Genomic DNA, 25,223 nt, shown 5'->3' with positions numbered 1-25,223 from the left:
AGGAAATTGTGGCTCATCTATGACTAGATGTCAGATAAGTATTTTGAAAACCCGGAGTTAGTGGAGGGGCCAAGAGGCAGAAGTTGGAAAGTTTGTGTGTCATATTTCCATTACACAGGTCACTGATGCCTTTGTTGATGTGTTTGTGGCTACATTAAATTGACTGGAGAGACAAGCAAAGTGTCTATGCAAAGTCTAATGGCTTTTATCAACAAAAAAGAATACTGCATCATACTTCCAATTGATGGCATGGTTTTTGTTACCCCGCCTAATCCCTCCCACTTTTCTTTTGTGGTACTGTGAAGTACTGTGGGATATTTTTATTTGTTAAGCACACTATATAAGTACCAATGTTTGTTGTCTCATGACATCACAGGTAGTGTGATTACTTTATTTAAACATTTAAAGACTTGTTGCAAATTTGACAACAAATATAATTGACAACTTTGAATCAGCAGATTCAATATAAGAGTTTTATATAGGCATTATACAAATGAAATACTGCATTTAGCATTAATGACAGCTGCGTTTATTCTGCACATAAGAAATGTTTACATTAATGGATCAGTCCACAGCTGCCTTGATCCTACTCTGGAAGTTCCTTCCTAAACTTCAACTTCTCCCTCTCCCATCACATTTAAAATCCTTCTCTAAATAATTCTCTTCAAACAAATTTACAGTTACCCCTCCCAAACTCTCCTTACTTGCTTGGTGTTCATTTCCTTATTTGTGAAATACCTTGGGACATATTTTTATTCGGAGGGTGCAATGCAAATGTAAGCTTTTGTTGTCTTTTTCCCACTACTTATTCTCATTCCTCAGTTGCATCACCTGGCATTTGACCGCATTGAACAACATCTTTCAACTGTCAGCAGTGCATCCCAATAAGTTTAGATCCCCCTAGGTTTGGTTCACTTCAGCCTGTGATTTGCTTTCTCTTCAACCCAGGTTTATATTTCCAGCAAACTTAGATAGCTTTGTTTTGGTTGATTTTTCAAAGGTATTTATGTACTTTGTAAATAATAATTGTCTTAGCATAATAACTGAGACACACCATTAATCACCTCTTTCGATCCTGATGCAGCTCCTGAAAATACTGTGGAATTTAATTCCAGAGTTAGTAGATGAGACAGGAACTATGAACCATTCAAGGTAAGATTGGGGAAATGCATGAAGGGTTGAAGAAACAGAGCAAGTAAATTTGATAAGAATGCTTGCATGGAGGATTACAAGACACTTTGAACAATGTACCTTCTTTCAGCACTGCACAAGGGTGCAGTCTAGATTCTACAGTTAAATTCTAACAAAGGGCTTTAACCTGCAGTGGAGGCAGGAATGCTGCCAATGAGCTAAGTCAACACCTGAGGTACAGTAGCCTGGTGGTTGTACTTTGGACTGACAATCTGGAGATGAAAAGTTCAGATCCCATCAGGGCTAATTGTGAAATGAATTCACACAAGATAAAGTGGTCGTGTAAATTACCAGATTACTTTTTTTTTTAAAAACTGGTTCAGTAATGCCTATATGACCTGTATACATGTGACTGGTGTGAGACAATATGTGATTGGAACAAAAAAAAGTGGTGTCATATGGTACCTTGCTCTTGATTGGTGGAGTTACAGGTTCCAACTTTCAAAATTGTTGTTTCTTATTAACTGTGTCAAGGTCTTACTAGGCTTTATGAACCTGTATCTCATATTCAACATTGAATAAATACTTGGGCATGATGCCTACAGAAGAGATTCTCAGGCTAGTCAGAATGGAAGATAAGGTGCCAGGTATCTTATGAAGTCTTTAGAGATCTTTTCCAACGGCATTTTGCCCGTAACTATTGTTGATCTTCTTAGTTCAGACACCAGACAAAGCCAACCAAAGAAAACAGAATTAATTAATGATCTCATAGTAAAGGCTCCTCTAAGCAAGAGTGACCATAACATGATAGAATGTCACATTCAGTTTGAGGGTGAGAAACTTAGATCTGGAACTAGATAAAGGTGATTACAAAGAACTGAAGACAGAATTGGCTACAGTGGAAGAGGAAAATAGATTAAAAGGTCAGATGGTAAAGAAGCCATGGTGGACTATTTAAGGAGATATTTCATAACTCTCAACAAAGATATATTCCATTGAGAAAGTAAGACTCTACAAAAAAGGATGTACCATCCATGACTAACTAAGGAAGTTAAGGATTGTATCAAATTGAAAGAAAAGCTGTACAATTCTGCGAAGATTAGTTGTGTGATGAAAGGTCACAGACCTGACACATTAACTCTTTTTTTTCTTCACAGATACTACCTGATTAGCTGAGTTTTTTCAGCATTTTCTGTTTTTATTTCATATTTACAGCATCTGCAGTACTTTGCTTTTGCAAATGGTTAGTATATGTTGCTATAATAGTCTAAATCACTATGGACTGGTTGTAGTTCACATAGGGAGGGAGGAGTTGCATTAGATTTCATCCAGTTGTTGCCACCTATGTGATTGCTGTAGAAATATAGTTAAATGATTGAATCTCTGCCATGCATAAGTGGCAATAAAATTTAACATACAACAGCAAAGATCTGAAAAACGTAAATATATTATCACACTGGTTGCACAAAAGAAAACAAATTATGCATATCTCACAGGAGGAGCCAACATAGACCTGTGCAGGAATCATATTGTCATTAGGGAGCAGAACTCAGTTGTAGCTAAGGATGATAGGGGTTGTTTTGTTTTAAAGTGAGAATGATTGAAGTTTATAATGCACAGCAAACAGAATTAACTTACTACTATCTCAGGCATGCCAGAAAATAGTAAATTAGTCTTTTATTACCATAGCAATGGGTCTGAAGGCACCCGATTCTCCTCCCAATGTTACATGAAGGTTGAAGCCAGTGGCTGCGCCCTGACAGCAAGTATAGTGTTCTGCATCAGCTTTTTGTCACTTCCAGCCATTCTTGTCTTTGCGGGTAAAAATTCAGAAACATTTTTGAATGAAAATAAACCACTTAATAACAGCTAAATATCATGTTATCTGACGATTTATATTGTTTTAGCAATTCACAACTCCATTTGGCTTGCTTAAACTTCTATCTGCTCAGTTTGATTCTCTCTGCTGTAAAATGAGTTCTGATTGAAGATAAATGCCATTTGCTAGCCATCCATAGTTTTTGTATAGTGTACAATGTCAAGCAGCATAGTTTTTACAGCAGTAACATTGTGCAATTTGTGTCACCTACTTTCTTTACGTAATTCTGGAATGTGTTAAAATTGATGATGATATTCAAAGACAGGTTATTTTTGTTTTTACCTTACAAGAGACGATTGCTTTTGTAATAAGTTTTAATTTGAAAATCAGTTGAAAATCAGTTTACAGTAGGTTTGTAGATAATTTTTTTTTTTCAATGATTTTTACAAGGTTGTCTTATAGCCAATGGATGCTGCTCATGTAAAACACGAGTGTGAAGCTCAAGTAGAAACTATTCTCTAGTTCAGACTGTTAAGTTCGGTTGTGTAATCATATTGTAATCACTGGGTAACAGTGCTGTGATGTCATTCCAAGTATGAAATAAATATTTGAACTTACTGTTAATTTGAGATTCATAACCTTTTGTAAGAAGGTAATGATGTCCAGCTGCCTTTTCTTTACATTGTAAAATAGTATTTGTGTGACACTCATTGCAGCTTAAGGTCCTTTACTGATGGTGGCTTTGTTTCAAGCTTTTTACAGCCTATTTTCTTTACCTACACAAAAAATCTGTGGGGTTTCTAACAAAGAAATTAAGATTTTCTAATAGTGTGGTTGAGGAAATACTCTAGCCCAAAATAACAATCCATGTAATTGCCTCACCTCATTTGCAGTTTGTTTTTTGAAAGTCGCCAAGCTTGAGCCCCATATATGTGTTTCACATCATGCACTTCCTTTCTGCAGTGCCTTCCACCTTTCTAAATTGATTCAGTTCTGAAGAATTATTGTGTGGGCCATCAGTGACCAGGAGAAACATTATTTTCTGCAAAGGGACATGAGCTAGAGTGGAGAATATCTGCATCTGATTTTGTGGTCTTATGGATAAAGCTTGATGTGCTTGTATGTAATTAGATTTCTTTATCTTCAAAAACCTTAACTAGAAGTGAATTCAGTTTTCTTGTGACTGATGTAATTGGTGCTGGTGGTCTCTGTGTCATGTTTATCTTATTCACGTCTTTTGTAAAGTATCCTTAAAGATATAATCTGATGCATTTATTACTTTTTGGATGTGCAATTGTCCGTTTCCAAGGTAAACTTCAGAAAGTTCCATAGAGTAGCCAAGGATACATCTGTAATACTTTTTCTCTGAGTAAACAATAACTTGTTAACCCAAAGCAGCTCTAATAAGCTCTTTTCTCATTTACATTATTGCAGTGCCTTTGTCTCCTAGGTGCAAGTTTCACATATTCAACAAGTCTACAGCATGTAAACTTAGTCATCTGCTAATATTCAATGGCAGCAAAAACCCAGTTTTCCTGCTTCCTATGTAATGCCTCTCTGAATGCCCTTGAACTGTGCTTTTCATAGTTCACTTTGGCAAAGTGCTTACTTTGTGCAACAAAATTGCATCATGCCAAAATAAAATGATGAACTGGGCTCATCATCTATGTGCTGACCAAATGCAATTTATTTTTAAGTTAAAAATTTCTTATGAGAAAATTTTCAATGCTGTCCTAAGATTGTGTAAATGCCCGATAGGTAAATCTTCATCTTCACTGTCTTGGCTGTCATCGAGCAGAGCAGATCACTTGCCCATTATAGAACCTGCCAAATCTTTGTTGCATTAAAGTCAATGGAATAAAAATCTGGTAGGTTTTGTAATGGTGAACACTTCTGCCTTTCAAATAACCTGCAAAGTGCTTCCGAAGACATAGGAGGACAAGTTAATAGTTGCATTTGGGAGGATGATGTTTCATATTTTTATATATATATATATCCTTACCCTCCCAAAAACAGAGCCAAAAGTAAGTGCCTTTATAACAGTCCTTCATTCATCAAGCAAATTATCCCAAACACTAGGAATAGGCATTAATGGGGCACTGTGTTCCCCGCCCCTCCTCCCACCTCCCTCCAGCTAAAAAGTTGGGGTGGGGTGCCCACCCAGTGAAAGAATGGCTGCCTCCCAGTCATTTGGCCATTAAAAGGCTGGAGGCGGGATTTCTGCCCGTCAGGGACAGAAAGTCCCACCTCAGAGAACTGTTGGCCTATTGGAGACTAGTAGCCCTATGTGCCAGTAGCACCAGTGCGAGTGACGGCCACTTCCAGTTTTGCACTCAGATGTTGAGGAGGTGAGCTGCAATGGATCTGACCTTTGTAAGTGTTTGGGGGTCAGCAAGGGGGCGGGGGACCAGGTTTGAGAGACCATGAGGAAGGGCAATCTGCGGAGGGTGGGTTGGGGGGGATGGTTACATCTTTGGGGGGCCCTCCCATGGGCCATGGAGGCCATTTGAGAAAGGATTCACCCTGCTCACCACCAGCCTGCTTGGCGTGGGCCTTTCCCACCACTGGTTTATGTCAGCATTCAAGTGGGCATTGATTGCTCAGTTAAGGGCCTCAATTGGTCCACTGATGGACTGGTCACCCGAGACCACCCCTGTCACTGGTATAATTGCAGTGAAGGGCAGGCAGGTAGGTGGCAGGCAGGCCATCCACTGAATTTAACATTGCCACCCACCCCCCCCACCCCCCCACCCCGGCCCGCCCCACACCTTCAATCCCACTGGTGGGGGGCCGTTAAATCCAGCCCTACAACTCTCTGAATCCTCCTTTCCTTGCCTTGGTGTATCAGGAAAACTGACTGAAGCTTATTCATAGAGGTGGGGGTTTTAAACTAAGAGGGGTAGGTGGAGGGGTTTTAGAAGGAAGTTCCAGAGCATGGGACTTAGATGGTTAAAGGAATGGTTTGCAATAGTCAGCTGAATAGGAGGAGGATGCACAATAATCCCATCCCTGATTTCCCACAGAGAGTATTGTTCCTCTGTCTAACCTATTGGATCCTTTCAACATTTTGAACATATTGATCAGCCCTCAATCTTCTGTAGTCAAGGGCATTGCTGCCTCTAACTGCGTAGCCGCGCACAAGCTGGTCCCTTTAACTTGCTGCATGTATGTGGCTATGCACAAAACTTCAAAAGGCCTGGACATTTAAATGGATTGGTCGCACACTACAACCTGATCCCTCTCTCTGGCAACTGTCTGAGGCTGAACCAGATTGTTTGCAGCCTTGGAGTTATGTTTGATGCCGAAATGAAATTTCCAATTACATATCTGTGCTATTACTAAGACTGCCTGTTTCCACCTCAATAACATGGGAACATAGGACTTAGGAGCAGGAGTAGGCCATTTGGCCCCTTGAGCCTGCTGCACTGTTCAATAAGATCATGGCTCATCTAGTTTTTATCTCAACTCCACTTTCCTGTCTGCTGCCCATAACCCTTAACTTCCTTGTCTATCAAAAATGTCTTTAACTCTGCCATGAATAAATTCAATGATCCAGCCTCTACTGCTCTCTGGGGAAGAGAATTCCACATACCAACAACCCTCAGAGGAAAAAATTCTCCTCATCTCAGTCTTAAAAGGGAGACCTCTTATTCTTAAATTGTGCCCCTTAGTTCTAGTCTCCCTCATGAGTGGAAACATCCTCCTAGTATCTACCCTGTCAAGTCCCCTCAGGATCTTCTATGTTTCAATAAGATCACTTCTCATTCTTCTAAACTCCAATTGGTTTGGTCCAACCTGTTCAACCTTTCTGCAAAGGATAAGCCCTTCATCCAAGGAATGAGCTGCATGAACCTTCTCTGTACTACTTATAACACAATTATATATATTTTTCAAATAAAGAGACCAAAACTGTACACAGTATTCCAGATTTGGTCTTGCCAATGACCTGTACATCTACAGTAAAACTTCCCTACTTTTATGTTCCATTCCCTTGTAATAAATGCCAACATTCCATTTATCTTCCTAATCACTCGCTGTACCTGCATACTAACTTTTTGTGATTCATGTACCAGGACACCCAGATTGCTTTATTCAACTAAGTTCTGCATACTCTCTTCATCCTAATAGTAAATCACTTTTCCATTCTTCCTACCAAAGTGGATAAGTTCACACTTTCGAACATTATACTCCAGCTGCCCACTCACTTAACCTATGTCCCTTTGCAGACTTTCCCCTCTTGACAACTTACTTTCCTACCTACCTTGGTGTCTTCAGCAAATTTAGGTACCATACATTTTGTCCCTTCATCCAAATCATTGGTGTAGGTGTAAATGGTTGAGGCCCCAGCACTGATCCCTGTGGCAGTCACTAGTTATGGCTTGCCAACCTGAAAAAGGCCCATTTATCCCTATTCTTTGCTTCCTGTTAGCTAACCAATCCTTTATCAATGCTAATATGTTACCCCCTACACCATGTTACTTTATCTTGTGTAGTAACCTTTGATGTGGCACCTTATCAAATGCTTTTTGGAAATCCAAGTATATCACATCTATACATTCCCCTTTTTTAAATCTCGCTTGTTACTTCCTCAAAAAACTAGTAAATCAGTTAAACAGGATTTACCTTCCACAAAGCCAAGTTGACCCTGCCTGATTACATTATTGATTTCTAAGCATCCTGCTATAACCCTCCTTAATAATCGATTCTAGCAATTTCTCTATGACAGAAGTTAGGCTAACTGGCCTGTAGTTTCTTGTATTCTGTCTCCCCCCTTTCTTGAATAAAGGTGTTACATTATCTATTTTTCAATCCAGTGAGACCCTTCCAGAATCTAAGGAATTTTGGAAGATTGTAAGTAATGCATCTACTATCTCTGCAGCCACTTCCTTTAAGACCCTAGGATGCAAGCCATCCGGGCCTGGGGACTTGCCAGCATTTCGGTCTAATAGCTTTCCCATCAGCATTTTAGTGATTGTTTTAAGTTTCTCCTTCCCGTTCACCTTTTGATTTTCAAGTGTCTTTAGGAAGTTTTCTACAGTGAAGACAGACACAAAATGCCTGTTCAACACTTCCGTCATTTCCTTGTTTTCCATTATCAGTTCCCCAGACTCACTCTCTAGAGGACCAACACCAGGTTTAGTTACTCTTTTCCTATTTAAATACTTATAGGAACTCTTACTATCTGCTTTTATATTACTTGCTAGTTTTCTCCCATACTCAACTTTCTCATTTTTTAAAAAAGTCATTCTTTGCTGGTTCTTAAAATTCAACCAATCCTCTGACCGACCACTAATTTATGCAGATTTGTACAGTGTTTCTTTCAATTTGATACAATCCCCAACTTCTTTATTTAGCCACAGATGATGCATCCTTCTCAAAGCGTCAGTCTTTCTTACTGGGATAAATCTTTGCTGAGAGTTTTTAAATATCCACTTTAAAGTCTGTAACTGCATTGCTACTGTCCTACCTTTTAACCTAGCTTCCTAGTTCACTTTAGCTAGGCCAGCACACTCCAACATGCGTGAAGAGGACTTGAGATTTAACCAAGAGAGGTTCTTAGGACACACATGCTAACCTATGTGCCTCTCTCTTTGGTCCTGCAGGAGGAGAACTTCAGGATCATGGAGCCTCATGATCTAGTGGTGTGTCTCAAGGTTTACAGCTGAACATCCACAGCGAGCTGTCGCTCGTGGGCACCTCGCTAGACCCAGGGCTAATAGACGCCGCTTATCATCCCTGCCGATAACTAAGAACTAGTGTCGCCTAAGACTGCACATTTCTAGGGAACTGGTCGGTCACATCTGCCACCTGCTGCAGGGCTTGGCACCATGGGGACATGGATGGCATCCACTGCCAGTGGCCATGAAAGTGACCGCGGCGCTCAATTTTTATGCCAGTGGCTCCTTCCAGGGCTCCACAGGTGGCCTGTGCAGGATCTCACAAGCCTCCACCCACAAGTGCATCCAGGAGGTAATGGACGCCATCTTTGTGAAGGCACACAACTTTGTGCATTTCGACAGGGACCAGGCAAGCCAGGATGCAAAAGCGTTGGGATTTGCGCAGATCTCTGGTTTTCCACAGGTGCAGGGTGCAATCAACTGCACTCATGTAGCACTTAGATCTCCGTGGCAACAAGCAGTCAACTATGTCAACCTCAAGGGCTTCCAAACGCTGAATGTTCAGCTGGTGTCTGACCACCACAAACACACCCTACAGGACTGTGCGTGATTCCCAGGGACCGTTCATCCTTAGCAGGTCTCAGATCCCTGACATCTTCCAAGGTTCACAGAGGCTGCAAAGCTGGCTCTTCAGGGACAAGGGCTACCCACAGAGGAAGTGGCTGTTGACGGCCAAGCGGCAGCCTCTGACTGCAGCGAAGAGATGGTACAACTCATGCCACAACCTGGACTTTGGTGGAGCAAATGATAGGCATATTGAAAATGCGGTTCCGGTACCTCGACGTGTCTGGTGGAGCACTGCAATACAGTCCCCAGAGGTGTCGCGCAGAATCGTAGTTTACTGTGTGCTACACTGCCTGGCTGAGGAGGAAATAGAAGAGCTGCATGTCTCCTCTGATGAGGAGGACATCAAAGGGGACGAGGGTGATGAGGTCCTCGAAGGTGAGGATGTCAGCAATGAGGCCATCGCAGTTGCCAGATGAGGCAGGTGCCCAGATAACTTCCCCCTCCCTGATGCATCGCAGTGTCTTCAGCTCATTGACTTTGAGATAAAGCTCCTCAATGCTCAACTTCGCCCCTGCCTCAGTTCATGCACTGCTGAAACCTTCATCCATGTCTTAGTTTTCTTTGTTACCTTTGGGGGATGCCAATGCCACATGACGAGGTGGTCAGGTAAACCTTGGTAGCCTGACAACGAACTCATGTTGTGCCCAATGAAGGAATTTCCCAGCGAAAAGCTTGAACACCCCTCCTCCCAATTGCCAACTCCGCCCCCCCCCACCCCATCAACTTCATGCCCAACCCCCATCGACACTCTTGATTGGGTCTGACAGCTGTCCCTACAGTGGCTACCTTTCCTGATGCATTTCTTTGTTATCCTTTCACAAAATGTGAGCGTCACTGGCTATGCCAGCATTTATTGCCCATCCCTAATTTCCCTCGAGGTAGTGGTGGTGAGCAACCTTCTTTAGCTGCTGCAGTCCATCTGGTGTAGGTACGCCCACAGTGCAGTTATGGAGGGGGTTCCAGGATTTTGCCCCAGCAACAGTGAAGGAAAGGTGATATAGTTCCAAATCAGGATGATTGGCTTGGAGGGGCACTTGCAAGTGGTGGTGTTCCTCTGTATCTGTTGTCCTTGTCCTTCGAGGTGGTAGAGGTTGCAGGTTTGGAAGGTGCTGTCGAAGGAGCGCTGGTGAATTGTTGCAGTGCATCTTGTGGATGATACACATTGCTGCCACTGTGGATTACTTAGCAAATGTTGTCCAATCACAGAATCACAGGGCAATGCCTTGACTAATTAGAGTCAAACTGCCTGGTTTAAATTTCAAACAATACTAGGTAGTTAATGGTCAGTCACCATCAACTAGTGCATTTTCCATGGCCTCTACCAATAAAATCCACTTGCCAACCAATCAGCACTCTTTTCTCATTCAGTATAAATTTGTTGTCTCCCTTGGATTTGTATTCTTGCAAAATATTCTGATGAGTGCAAGACAAAAAGCTTCAACAAAAATGTCTTTTTTCTTAACTCTAATGCCTGCTGGTTCTGCTATTTGGCATGCAAATAGTCCTGTGTTGTATCATCAACATGTTGGCACTTCATTTTTAGGTATGCATGCTACTGCTCCTGGCGTGCCCTCCTGCGCTCTTCATTGAACCAGGGTTGATCCCTCAGACTCATGATAATGGTAGAGTGGGGGGGTATGCCAGATCATGATTGTGGTTGAATATAATTCTGCTGTTGCTGTTGTCCCTTGGCATATCATGAAAGCACACTTTTGAGTTGCTAGATCTGTTCAAAATCTATCCCATTTGGCATGGTGATGGTGCCACACAACACGGAGGGTCCTCAATATGAAGGCAAGTCTTTGTCTCCACAAGGACTGTGCAGTGGTCACTCCTACCAATATTGTCATGGAAAGATGCATCTGCAACTGGACAAGACCAGTAGCTTTTTCCCTCACCACCTGCCGCAGATCCAGTCTAGCAGCCACATCCTTTAGGACTCAGCCAGCTCGGTATGTAGTTTGCAACCAAGCCACTCTTGCTGATGGATATTTAAGTCCCCCATCAAGAGTACATTCTGTGCCCTTGCCATCTTCAGTACTTTTATCAGTTAGTGTTTAACATGGAGGAGTATTGATTTATTGGCTGTAGGTAGTAATTAGCCAAAGGTGTCCTTACCCATGTTTGACCTGATGCAATGAAGTCTCATGGGGTCCGGAGTCAATGTTGAGGATTCCCAGGGCAACTCCCTCCCAACTGTATATCACTGTGCCGACACCTCTGGTGCATCTGTCCTGGCAGTGGGACAGACCTTATGCTGGGATGGTGATGGTGGTCTGAGGCATTGTCTGTAAAGTATCATGTAAGTATTTCTGTAAACTATGTCAGACTGTTGCTTGAGTAGTCTGTGGGACAGCTCTTCCAATTTTGGCATAAGGCCCCAGAGGTTAGTAAGGAGGACTTTGCAGGGTCGACAGGGCTTAGTGCACCATTGTCGTTTCTGGTACCTAGGTCGATGTCTGGTGGACTGCAAGTTTGTTATTGAGTGGCTTTCTAGGTCATTTTAAAGTCAACCACGTTGCTGTGGGTCTGGAGTCAAATGTAGGCCAGACTAGGTGAGGACGGCAGATTTCCTTCCTTAAAGAACATTAGTGGTAGGTTTTTAGGGCAATTGATGATGGTTTCATGGTCATCAATACTGAGACTAGTTTTTTAATTCCTGATTTATTAATTGAATTTGAATTCTACCAGCTGCCATGGCAGAATTTGAAATCGTGTCTCTAGACCATTAGCTTGAGCCTCTGGATTACTAACCCAGTGACATTACCATTGTGCCACCGCCTCCCTTTGTTAACTGCTGAAACCGGAGAGATGCTGGCCATCTGATTAGCTGATAGATTGTGGAGGCGGGACATCCTGCCTCATGGGGGCAGAAGCCACGACCTCAGATAACAAACTGTTTGGCTACTGTAAAATCTGTTATGACTTCCTGGTTGAGCGGAGGCAGGCTTTACCCCGACTTCTCAGCTGGTGTGTAGGACCACTGCCTCTGCTTAAAATTCGGCCTCATAACTTCCACCTATCAACCTCCACTGCTCATTTCCCATTCGTTGTATTCCATCATTGGAGACAAGCCTTTCAGTTTCAACTTTCCTGTTCTCTGTGACCTTCCAACAAAATAACTTTTATTACTTTCTTGGTTTATTTATCCATCTCTTTCAAAAGCTGTTAAAGACCCTGTTTGCAGCATTGTTTCTGGTGTGGTGTTCCATATTTTAACAACCTTCTATGTGGAACAAAAAACCCTGTGGGCAGAATTTTTCTCTTGGGTGGGCGTACGCCCGACCTGAATGAGTGTAAAATGATGTGCGATAATGTCGGCAAGCATCCCGACGTCATCACGCACTTGCGTGATATTTCGGTTGCCGGGCGTGCACGGGAGTTGGCAGTGCGCCCGCCGACAATTAAGTGGCCTATTAAGGCCCTTAATCAATTAATTTAGCGCTCGCGCTCCTCCCACCCCCACCCTGGCAGCGCTGAGTGCTGCAGTGTTAATTGGCCAGCCAGCATGAAATCGCGGTCGGGGTCTGATCACGGGTGGTGGTTGGCTTTGCGACCGCTGCTGGGCCCGCCCATCTGATGACGGCAAAATTCTGCCCATTGTTCTTTTGGTGAGGATCTTAAATTTAAGTACATAACATGTATACCATAAATAAAAGGTTACTTGTCATCTTTTGGGATAAATTCCATCTTTATTAGATAAAGTTAAGCATTTGTTTCATCCTACAACTGCAGAATAAAACATCTACAATTATTGTTTCGATTCAAATTTAGTCAGACAATAGGAAGCACAAAAAGTGCTTTAGTACTCATGTGATTTTCTTTCTAACTCTCAACAGATGCAGTTAAGAACTATTGAAAAGTAACGGTTGATTTTTTTAAAAACCTGTGTACTCAATCCAAATAATTTATTCAATGAATTGTCATAAATGTAATTTTGATCTTCTCATATAGATGTTACAGTGTAATCTGAATGTATTCCTCTCCTTAGCCCTCACTATATTTTATGTAGCAGATTGTCAATTATGGAGAATTTTAGGTCCTAGGAAAACATATGTTTGATTTGTTTGAAGATTGTAGAAGGGGTATTGATTCCAAGGCAGTTAGGATCCAGAGAGCATGATGAGATTGTTGGATGGCATGTTCGGAGGTTAGAAGGAACAGGAGAATAAGCCTAAAAAAGCAACGGCCAAGGCAGCATCGATATAATAGGGAAACAGACAACAAAGAAATGTTTAAAGTTGGCATTGAATGCGCAAGCAAGGAATTTGAAGCTGACGCTGGAGGCATTGCATTATTAGTTAAGGAGTCAGTTACTGCAGTAAGGAGAGATGATATCTTGGAGTGGGCATCGAATGAAGCTTTATGGGTAGAGCTTACAAGTAAAAATATAAACATTGTTAGGTGTTTATTATAGATCCCCAGATAGTCGGCGGGAAATTGAGGAGCAAATATGTGCATAATTTGTGGAGGTGTGTAAAAACAATAACAATAGGGTAATTATATTAGGTGATTTCAACTTTCCCAACATTAATTGGGATAGACATAGTGTTAAGGGCTTGGATGGAGTGGATTTCTTGAAACGTTTACAGGAGAACTTTTTAGGTCAATATGTAGAGGGTCCAACAAGGGACGGCGCAGTGCTGGACCTAATTCTGGGGAATGAAGCCGGACAGGTGGCTGAGGTGGTGGTGGGCGAGCATTTTAGCGATAACGACCACAACATGGTACAGTTTAAGTCTGTTAAGGACAAAGAAATAAACAAGTTGCAAAAAAATGTTTTGGATTGGGGGAGAGTGGATTTTAGTAAAATAAGGCAGGATCTGGCCAAGGTAGACTGGCAACAGCTACTTGTGGGGAAATCTACAGAGGAGCAATGGGGGCGTTCAAAAAGGAAATGGGGAAGGTATAGGCTCAAAATGTTCCCTCTAGGGTGATAGGAAGGAGTAACAAGCCCAGAGAACCATGAATGACCAGAGATATTCAGGTTACGATAAGAAGGAAAAGAGAGGCTTTTAGCAGGTACAAGAGAAGCAAATCAGCGGAGGCATTAGTGGAGTACAGAAAGTGCAGGATGGAGCTTAAGAAAGCAATTAGGAGAGCAAAGAGGGGATATGAGAAAGCCCTGGCTGGTAAAAGTAGGGAAAAACCCAAGATATTCTGTAAGTATATCAATGGGAAGAGGATAACCAGGGTAAGAGTAGGGACCAAGGGGGCAATCTATGGGTGGAGCCAGAGGACATCACTAGAGTGTTGAATGAATACTTCACATCTGTCTTCGCCCAAGAAAATGAGGATGAAGGTATCGAACTCGAGGAGAGAGACTGTGAGGTTTTTAAGCAAATTGATATAGGGAGTGACAAGGTATTGGAGGTGTTGTCAGGCTTAAAAGTGGACATATCTCCAGGTCCAGATGATTTGTGTCCCAGGCTGCTGAGGGAGGCAATTTCAGGAGCTCTGACCCAAATTTTTAATTCCTCTCTGGCCACGAGGGAGGTGCCAGAGGACTGGAGAACAGCTAATGTGGTTCCGCTATTTAAGAAGGGTTGTAGAGATAAGCCAGGGAACTACAGGCCAGTGAGTCTCACGTCAGTGGCAGGGAAACTATTGGAGAAAATTCTGAAGGAAAGAATCTATCTCCACTTGGAGAGGCAAGTTTTGATCAGGGATAGTCAGCATGGCTTTGTCAGAGGGAGGGCATGCCTAACAAATTTGATTGAATTTTTTGAGGAGGTGACCAGGTGTGTAGGTGAGGGTAGCGTAGTTGATGTAGTCTATATGGATTTCAGCAAAGCCTTTGACAAGGTCCCACATGGGAGACTTATAAAGAAGGCAAATGCACATGGGATACAGGGTAATTTGATAAGATGGATTCAAAATTGGCTTAGTTGTAGGAGACAGAGGGTGATGACAGAAGGATGCTTTAGTGCCTGAAAGCCAGTGTCCAGTGGCGTACCACAGGGATCTGTGCTCAGTCTCCTATTATTTGTCATTTATATAAACGACATAGATGACTATGTGGGGGGTAGGATTAGTAAGTTTGCGGATGACACAAAGATTGGCCGGGTGGTTAACAGTGAGGTTGAGTGTCTTGGGCTACAGGAAGATATCGACAGGATGGTCAAATGAGCAGATACGTGGCAGATGGAATTTAACCCTGAAAAGTGTGAGGTGATACACTTTGGAAGGAGTAATTTGACAAGGAAGTATTCAATGAACGGCATGACATTAGGAAGTTCTGAGGAACAAAGGGACCTTGGCATGTGTGTCCATAGATCTCTGAAGGCAGAGGGGTATGTTAGTGGGGTGGTGAAAAAGGCATATGGGACACTTGCCTTTATCAATTGAGGCATAGATTACAAAAGTAGGGAGGTCATGTTGGAGTTGTATAGAACCTTGGTGAGGCCACAGCTGGAGTACTGTGTGCAGCTCCGGTCACCACATTATCGGAAGGATATGATTGCACTGGAGGGGGTGCAGAGGAGATTCACCAGGATGTTGCCTGGGATGAAACATTTAAGTTACGAAGAGAGGTTAGATAGACTTGGGTTGTTTTCGTTGGAGCAGAGAAGACTGAGGGGTGACCTGATCGAGGTGTACAAGATTATGAGGGGAATGGACAGGGTGGATAGGGAGCAGCTGTTCCCCTTAGTTGAAGGGTCAGTCACGAGGGGACATAAATTCAAAGTGAGGGGCAGGAGGTTTAAGGGGGATGTGAGGAAAAACCTTTTTACCCAGAGGGTGGTGACGGTCTGGAATGCACTGCCTGGGAGGGTGGTGGAGGCAGGTTGCCTCACATCCTTTAAAATTCTATTGAATATTGATTCTATGAGAAAACCTGAGGCATTGACCTGCCAGGAGGGAAGTCAGAAAAGAAAGGCAGAGTAAATTCAGTCATAATGAGAAAGGGGGGATCTCAGAAACACAATGATAATGGTGGGATTTTGGGCAGATAAGTGTGGCAGGAAGAATTTCAAAATTATAGAATAAGCAATGGAAGAGCTATGGAATAAGGCAAGTTTGAAACACAAAATAAATAAAAGAATGGACTTTGTCATCAAGTCTATAGTTTTAGAAACTTTGAACATTTTTTCATAATAGATGTCCACAATAAAGATTTCATAGTGCCTTTAACATAATAAAACATCCCAAAGTGTTTCACATGAACATTACAAAACAATATATAACACAGAGCCACCTGAGGAGATATTAGGCCAACTGAGTGAAAGCCTGATCTAAGAGATAGGTTTTAAGTAGTGTTTTAAAGGAGGAAAGCGAGGTAGAATGGCAGAGGTGTAGGGAGGGGTGGAACCTGCCAGAGCTTGAGGCCAAGGCAACTGAAGGTGCGGCCACCAATGCTGGAGTGATTAAAATCAGGGATACACAAGAGGCTCGAATTAGAGGAGCACAGATATCTTGGAAGGTTGTGGGTCAGCAGGAGATTACAGAGATAGGGGTGGGCGATGCCATGGAGAGATTGTAAAAAAAAATGTGAATTTTAAATTCAGGACTTTGCTTGACCAACAACCAGTGGAGGTCACTGAGCACAGAGATGATAGGGGACTAAGACATGGTGCGAGTTAAGACATGGCCAGCAGAGCTTTGGATGACCACAAGTTTATGGAGGGTAGAATGTGGGAGATCAGCCAGGACTGATTGGAATAGTCAAGCCTAGAGTTAACAAAGGCATGACTGAAGGTTTCAGCAGCAGATGAACTGAGACAAGGTCAAAGTCAAGCGATATTACTGAGATGAAAACAGCTGATGCATGAATATGAGGTCGGAAGCTCACCTCGAGGTCGAATGTGACACCTAAGTTGCGAACCTTACGATGCCCATTATTCCATCATTTGTTTTCATATTGTATCTGGGATACTCAAGTACATGAAGCAGGCCACATAGCAAATTATGGAAAATCTAGATCCATTAGAGTCCACAATTTTTGCCTGGTTTTGTGTGACGTTTCCTTAAAACAGTTTGGATAGCTTAATAGCGTAAGCAGTTAAGGTAATAATGAACAAAACAAGAACAGAATTACCTGGAAAAACTCAGCAGGTCTGGCAGCATCGGTGGAGAAGAAATCAGTTAACGTTTCGAGCCTTCACGGCCCTTCGGCAGAACTGAAGCATAGTTAGGAGAAAGGAGAAATATAAGCTGGTTTAAGGTGGGGGGGGCGGGGGGGGAAGAGAGAAGTTGAGGGTGTGGTGATTGTGGAGATAAGCAAGCCGTGATAGGAGCAGATAATCAAAAGATGTCACAGACAAAAGGATCAAAGAGGTGTTGAAGGTGGTGATATTTGTCTAAGAAAAGTGCTAATTAAGAATGGAAGACAGGACACTCAAGACAGGACAAGAGTGTCCTGTCTTCCATTCTTAATTAGCACTTTTCTTAGACAAAAATCACCACCTTCAACACCTCTTTGATCCTTTTGTCTGTGACATCTTTTGATTATCTGCTCCTATCACGGCTTGCTTATCTCCACAATCACCACACCCTCAACTTCTCTCCTCCCCCCCCCGCCCCCCCCCCCACCTTAAACCAGCTTATATTTCTCCTTTCTCCTAACTATGCTTCAGTTCTGCCGAAGGGCCGTGAAGGCTCGAAACGTTAACTGATTTCTTCTCCACCGATGCTGCCAGACCTGCTGAGTTTTTCCAGGTAATTCTGTTTTTGTTTTGGATTTCCAGCATCCGCAGTAGCTTTTAGCTTTTTGTTTTTATCTAAGGTAATAATGATCTTGATAGCTACAGGTCGGGTTGCTAATCTCTCTGGATTGCTTGGGTGTCTCCGAGAATGGAGTTCAGTTCTCTAGGGGTGCTGCCCAAGTGCTCTTATGTGCTTTGATTTCCTGCCACAGTGGCAACCCCTACCCTGTTCATGAAGTTATCTTTGCTTAGAGTTGGGAACAGCTAGTGCGCTAACGAGATTAGGCCTTTGCTATTGTGAAGAGGACTCAGGAGTCAGGAGAAGCAGCTCAGGAAGGAGAATACAGAATGTAAATAGTTATGAATAAATTATTTTAAGAAAAACTTCATACAGATTATGTCCAACCCACTCTACAGGTAAGAGAAATTTCATCCAGCTAAAAGACAACACAAGAAAGGGCAGCAAGTCATACCAGGGAACACGTAAATGTAGACAAAAAGTCTCAATGGAAAACCTATGGGAAGGAAGAAAAACGAATCTTGATCTGAAAACTATTATAGCATGGGATGTTTTGCCAGAAGTGGCTATTGAGGTAGAGACTAGAATATGATTTTATAAAGAAATAGGATAAAAGGAGGAATACAAAATAATGTGGGAGGAATGGGGGATTACAGGAAAGAGTGCCAGAACAGGCACAGGAGATCAGATGGCCTCCTCCTGTGCTGTAATTTCATTGATTTATGAACTTTTTTTTGTTGCATCTGAGCCCAAAGAGTGGTTTAGAAACAATGTTGGTGAGCTGAGTACAGAAATATGTGCCCTGTGAGAAATGCCACAAATTTGCTGTGTGGCATCCCTTGGTTTAGTTCAGGAGTTAGCTATGGTAGCTGGATTGAATATTTGAAATCCAAGTACAGATTGGATCTGACCGGTGGTGCCAATTTATATCTGTCACCTTTACACAAAATCTGAATTCAAACCAGGGTCAATGCAGATAGGGAAAGAGAATGGGCCTATTAACAGTCATTGACTCGGGAGCCAGGCCATATCTTGTGTAGTGCAGGGGGATTCTGGCTGAAGGTTCAGGGTGAATATTGGCAGGTTATAGAATCGCTATTAGTTTTAGATCAGATATTGGGGCATTATAGACTAACAGTGCTTTATTGCATAACTTCTGGTTATGAGGGGAATCTGAGTTTTATCGGTATTACTATTAGTCACTGGCTTAATCTCAATGAGTTACTATTAGTTAGTGGTGGAAGAAAGTTCCTCCCACTTCTGCCCTCTCCTTTGAGAATGGCTCCCTGACCTTCAGATTGTCCTCTTGCCCACCCTTGGATTCCCATTCTTCCACATCCAAAGTGGCCTAAGTTCTCACACAACAGCTGCTAGCATGAAATCATGAACCAAGATACTCAACTGCAGAGGACCCAACAGTTATTAGATAAATTTGTTAACATTTTCAGACATCACGTGGTCAAAGTGTGACAGAATCAATCCTCCCAGGAATGTCTCCAACCAGCGTTGGCAACCCGAGATACAGGAAACACAGTGCCCACAAATTAGAGGCGCATTGCAAATGAGGTTGAAGCATGTGACTCAAGCCATTGTGGCTTTTCTTGTGAAATGCAGCTATTACAAGCACTGCTGCTGGAACAGGGGACAGTTATCACATCAAGGTCTGTGTATTGGGGTACCTTTAGGTGGGAGCCATATGCCTCCTGTGGTGTCAATTCAGGTTGGCCCCCTTTGTTGCTCCACAAAGTACAGATAGAGAAGTATTCTTCCTGGAAGTATTGGCCACTATTTAATAGATAAAAGCCTCATTGCAGAAAGACCGAGTTGTTAGTAGGGAAATAAACAAGAAAAAAAGTTTGGTAAATGGTGAAATAAAGGAAATTTTGAACTAAGTTGTTAAATTGTCCATTGTGGCCTTTTAAATTGACTTCCACATTTTTATAGCATCTAGGAAATCTGGAAATTTGTAAATCTTGGCTTCAGTTATGGCAGGTGTAAATGAGATAGTAATGATCAAAAATTAGATATGACATCACCATGTCATTACAGCCTCATTTAAACCTGCTTCCAACTTGTGACAAAATGGTGCTGGAAAATGTGTCAGACCTAAAAAAAAACAAGCAGGCATCCAGTTTAACAGGTCCCTGACCAATTTTTGGTCCCTGCTTGTTGACATACCATCTAAAATTAAGCAATTAGAACAGAGGAAAATCTAGGATAGTAAATTTGCCACAGACCAATTAGTTTGCACTGGGACTTGAATGGAATCATACAACATAACAGGATGCCTGTGCTGGCTATTTGAGTGAACTGTCCCTGCCCTGCTTTTTCCCTGCTGCCTTTTACTGGCTGCTCCTCTCTCACCATTTTGCTGTTGCTCTTAACTTTGCAGGAAATGTTGGACCCCTGGCCCACCCCATCCCATTTCCCAGCCCTCTGTCTTTCACCCGACCCCAAAACTAATGGACCCTGTCCCCTAACCAAGAGGCAGTCAGGGAGCGATTCTCAAAGGGGAATGCAGAAGCGGGAGGAACTTGCTTCCACCACTAACTAATAGTAACGCATTGAGATTGTGCCAGTGACTAATAGTAATATACCAATTCCCTAATCTCACATTCATCCATGGGCCTCCATTCTTGATCCATTTTCCAGTCTTTGTTCCCTCAAGCCCTAGTCATTTGTCACTATCTCTGATTCGTAGTCTCTAGTCTCACCCCCTGCCCTCTGTCACCTCCTCCCGGACCGCCAATCCCTTGTCCTATATTCTTAAATCACAGGAGTAGGCATTTAGTCCTTCAAGGCTGTTGCCATTCAGTGAGATCATAGCTGATCTGTGACTTAACTCCATATACCCACCTTTGCCCCACGTCCCTTAACAACCTTGGTTAGCAGAAATCTGTCAGCCTCAGATTTAAAATTAACAATTGATCGAGCACCAATTGCAATTGACAGAAGCGAGTTCTGAACTTCTAACAGCCTTTGTGTGTAACTTCACTGCTTAAAGGTCTGGCTCTAATTTTTAAACCATGTCCACTACTCTCCAGCCAGAAGAAATAATATATGCATCCTGTCTATATTATATTCTTAAAGTCAGGTGGTAAAATATAAAACTGGAGCCAATCTTTACACACTTTTATAAGCATTTATCTACAAAGATACACATTACAAGCATAAAACCCCTAACCCAACAACCACATTTTGTCTGTCCCTATTTATAGGGGTGGAGGTGAATTCCCAGTTAATGCCCACCATCTGTATACAATTAAATACCATAGATATTGGTGTATGTCGATATCTGAAACCTCAAAGTCCCTCTAAAAATGGGGATTGATTCATACACCGAGTATAAAAGCGAATTGCAGGTGTGGGTGGTTCCCATCTTTGTCATTCACCACTCGGGGTCTGGTCTGTGTGAGCATGTCTTAAACTTCCATGCATCTTTGCAACATAACCCATATCACCTGCTTGATCTCTTGCACCCAGTTATGAGGTACCAGTAAGTAAAACATCCCATTTGTGGGGTGAAAAATTGAGGCTAATTACTAATGCAAATATAGCATGTTATGGCTGAAAAGGGGTGTTTATTTATATATGTACATGCAAAAACATGATTTTTGGGGCCGATAAAATGGGGTCATCTTATATACAGTGTCGACTTATGCACTGTAAGTCTGTGCTGCTCTCCCTCTCCAAGCAAAGTATCTCTTCCTAAGATATGTTGCTCAGAAATACTCACAGTACTCCAGGTGTGTTCTAACCAAGGCTTTGTATAGCTGCACCATAAATTCTACCTCCTTCTATTCTAGTCCTGTAGATGTAAAAGCCAGCATTTCATTCACCTTTTAAATTATTTTCTAGACTTGTCTTTGACATTTTAATCATTAGCGTTAATGGACCCTGAAGTCTCTTTGGACCTCAGCTGTTTCCATCTTTTCTCCATTTAGAAAGTGCTCTCTTCTATCCTCTTTAGGTCCTAAGTGGATGACCTCACAATTGCCTACATTGAAATCTATTTGACACAGTTATGTCGATTCACGTAATCTATTTATATCTCTCTCTAATTTTATGCTTCTATCTACATTGCTTACAATACCACTTATTTTTGTGTCAGCAAACTTAGATATGTTACTTTTTATTCCATCATCTAAGGTATTAATAAATATGGTGAATAATAAAGGCCCTATTACAGATTCTTGTAGGACACCACTAGACACAACCTACAATTAATGTATCTGTCCATTATCCATCCTCTCTTACCTGCACTCAAGCAATTTCCTAACCAGGTCAATAATTTGCCTTCAATTCTGTAAACTTCAACTTTACCAAACAGTCTCTAATCAGGGACTTTATCAAATATCTTCTGGAAATCCATACAAATAACATCCATATATATTTCCCCATCCACAACTTTAGTCACTTCTCCAAAAAATTCAGTCAGATTCATCAGGAATGACCTATCCTTTACAAATCCATCCTGGTTCCTCTCCAATCAACCGAAAAGCTTCCAGGTGTTCAATCATTCTGTCCTTAATTATAGACTTGAGTAATTTAAGGTTGCATGAAAAAGTGCTTCCTGATTTCAAAGAGTCCTGAAAATCTGGAACTTTTTCACCTAAAATGGATGGTGGGTCAATTGAAATTTTCGACAATGAGAATCATGGTTTTTGTTAGGTAAGGAAGCCAAGGGATGAGGAACAAAGACCCATTGATGGTTTTGAGCTACTGATCAGCTATAATCTAATTCAATGGTGGAACAGATTCGAAGGGCTGAACACCCTATTGCTGTTGCTCTGTTTCTCTGTTCATATTCTTCAAATGTGAGTCGAGGAAATTGGTGTCAGCAGGCTATCTCACCACCAGGGCTTAGACCATCACGGCATACCTGATCCTGTCTTGACAGAAGGACTGGAGCAACAACTTAAGGCTTCACTCACATTTACTCATGTTTGTTTTGGTTACTCACCTAAACAGTTCAGTTTGAACTTCATTCCTTATTCATCGCTATCATTCCAGCCAGTTAAACTGTTACGCATCTGAATTATTAAGTGGTTGTATTAGAAATTTAAACTGTCTGCAAATTAAATTCCAAACTACATCATGCTTTATACTCAACTTTAAGTTTGCATCCTGAAAATTATATAAATGTGTTGATGACACTTGTTTTAGGAATGCACCAAGTACTCATATACTGTATCATACTGAAACATTTACTTCTCCAGTATATGTATAAAAAGTTGGTGATTTGCCATTCCATTTATTTTATACAGATATAACTTCAGTGTACAAACAAGCACTTTGTGTGTTCCTGATTGCTGCACAAAGTCGTCTATAAATTGTTGTGCTATTTGTCCTTTTCTTTTCAATTTTTTAAAAAGAAAATCAATAGAAGAGAATGTTTGTATTGACAGCTTTCATAGCAAATTCAAAGAAATCTGTTTTTATTCTTTTCTGGCTTACTTGCTGCACCCTATAGAGACATGGGAGCCCGAGGCAAAATGCCATTCATTCATCAACGTGATCTCGGTTTGCCTCCTCCCTCTGCCCTGTGGTTTTTCAGACTCCTCCCAAAACTCAGGCCTACTGACTGATCTGCCAGTAACTCTCTCTGCACAGCAGTGAGTTATGTGGTGCTCCCCCACAAACAGGCTGATTTGCAGATTTGCTGTTTGAGGCTTGCTTCCTGTGCAACATAATCTTACTCGTGTGACTTGATTGTGTGGCACCAAAGGACTGTAAAGATGCTGCTTTCCATGCCACAGATGGGGTTTGGCCCTCGCTCTCGCCCTGTACAGCAAGCTAAAAAGGTAAATACAAAGCTTTTTGCATTAGCTGTGCTATTCAGTGAATTGTTGATTGTGTGTTTTGATACTCTATCTATGATAGATAAGGAGGTAGCCCTGTAAGCTGGGGAAATATTTTTTAAATTAAGGAAATGACCGAGAAGGAAGTTGCAGGAGCTCAGGCAGTCATCAAAGGAAGTCTTGTAATGTTCCCAGCAGCATAATTCTTAGAATAGTAACCAGGCCAACATCTTTTCATGACTCTGGTCTTTTAAAATTTATGTTCGTTTTCACATTTTAAGTGTGTAACATGCATGTGGTATTAGTTCTTATGATGGGTAAATAATTTAAAATGTAGTAAAAATACTGAACTATTTCTCTTTTGTAATGTATTTGATTTTTAGTTTTGAGTCTTTTTTTTGCTGTGGATGCAATAATCTGCTCTTAATTCAGAGTGGGCAGATGGTTTATTTTAAACGTTCCATATTGCACATTTATAAAGATTGCACATAATTTCCAGAATTACATGAAGAAGCCTGGCTTTCCCTGAGGCAGTGGCTGTATTGTTTTCTTCCCAAAATAACCTTCTAGGATTTTTTAAAAATTCTTTCATGGGATGTGGGTGTTGCAGGCAAGGCCAGCAATTGTTGTTCATCCTTAATAACCCTTGAATTGAGTGGCATGCTAGGCCATTTAAGGCCACATTGTTGTGGGTCTGGAGTCACATGCAGGCCAGACCAGGTAAGGACAGCAGATTTTCTTCCCTGAAGGAAATAAATGAGCCAGATGGGTTTTTACAACAATTGATGATTGTTTCATGGCGACTACTGTTGAGACTAGCTTTATATTCCAGATTTATTCATTGAATTTATATTCCACCAGCTGGTGTGGTAGGTTTTGAACCCATGTCCCTAGGCCATTAATCTGGGCCTCTGGATTACTAGTCTAGTGACATTACCACAATGCCACCGTCTCCCCATTTGCTGTGTATTACTCTTCATGCTCTGTCAGAAGTGGCATAAAAAAAAGGGATTCAGCCACTCAACAGAACAGCAGTGCTAGTCTGTTCAGTCCATCCAGAGACATGGAAAAGGTTTAATATGGAGTGTAATAAATGGAGTGCAGTTTTTCTTTGATATGTAGTGAATATTTCCTACATTTCAATTGTAAAAGAACTGCACATTTACATTTTATTTGTACTGTTTTCCCTCCTTTATATTTCCATTATTATCATTTAAGTGGTATTTTACTCTTGTGTATCATTTGACCATTATTGTTAGGCATCAAATACAAAATTCCGTACAGCTGTAAATGTTTTTGAATTTATTGTAATCGATCTGCATCTATGATGTTTGGATATACTGTAAACATACCTGTTGTAATGTGTGGGGCAGAAACAATTCAGATCAATTTATAAAAATAAGTCAGTTCAAAAATCAATAATGGCAAAATCTAGTATTTAGATACAAACCTGAAACTATTTACCAGTTCTTGGTGTTACAAAACAGAAATGTAGAGATTATAAACTGCAAAAAAGGCACACTGCAGCTAGCTATTCCAATTCCTTTCAACGGAAAACTGTGC

At 41.6% G+C, this 25,223-nt stretch overlaps 1 protein-coding gene across 7 annotated transcripts in view; it reads left to right on the top strand.

The window, feature by feature from the left end:
* The window catches only part of LOC144686695 (RNA-binding motif, single-stranded-interacting protein 1-like), a 637,597-nt gene that overhangs the window by 308,925 nt on the left and 303,449 nt on the right, over nucleotides 1-25,223 (top strand). For 2 of the 7 annotated variants that reach the window (XM_078552259.1, XM_078552255.1), the window contains exon 1: nucleotides 23,400-23,663. The exons of 4 other annotated variants lie outside the window; for them this stretch is intronic. In XM_078552259.1, coding sequence (XP_078408385.1) covers nucleotides 23,598-23,663 — 66 coding nt within the window. In that variant the 5' untranslated portion in view covers nucleotides 23,400-23,597. Of the gene's footprint in view, nucleotides 1-23,399; nucleotides 23,664-25,223 lie in introns of those variants that run through there. One more of the 7 variants, XM_078552251.1, reaches the window with a different exon arrangement.

This window comes from Cetorhinus maximus, chromosome 11, assembly GCF_964194155.1.
Source record: "Cetorhinus maximus chromosome 11, sCetMax3.hap1.1, whole genome shotgun sequence".
Taxonomy (NCBI): domain Eukaryota; kingdom Metazoa; phylum Chordata; class Chondrichthyes; order Lamniformes; family Cetorhinidae; genus Cetorhinus; species Cetorhinus maximus.
The sequence above is the reverse complement of the archived record's forward strand: the minus strand, read 5'-3'. Positions and strand labels throughout refer to the sequence as shown.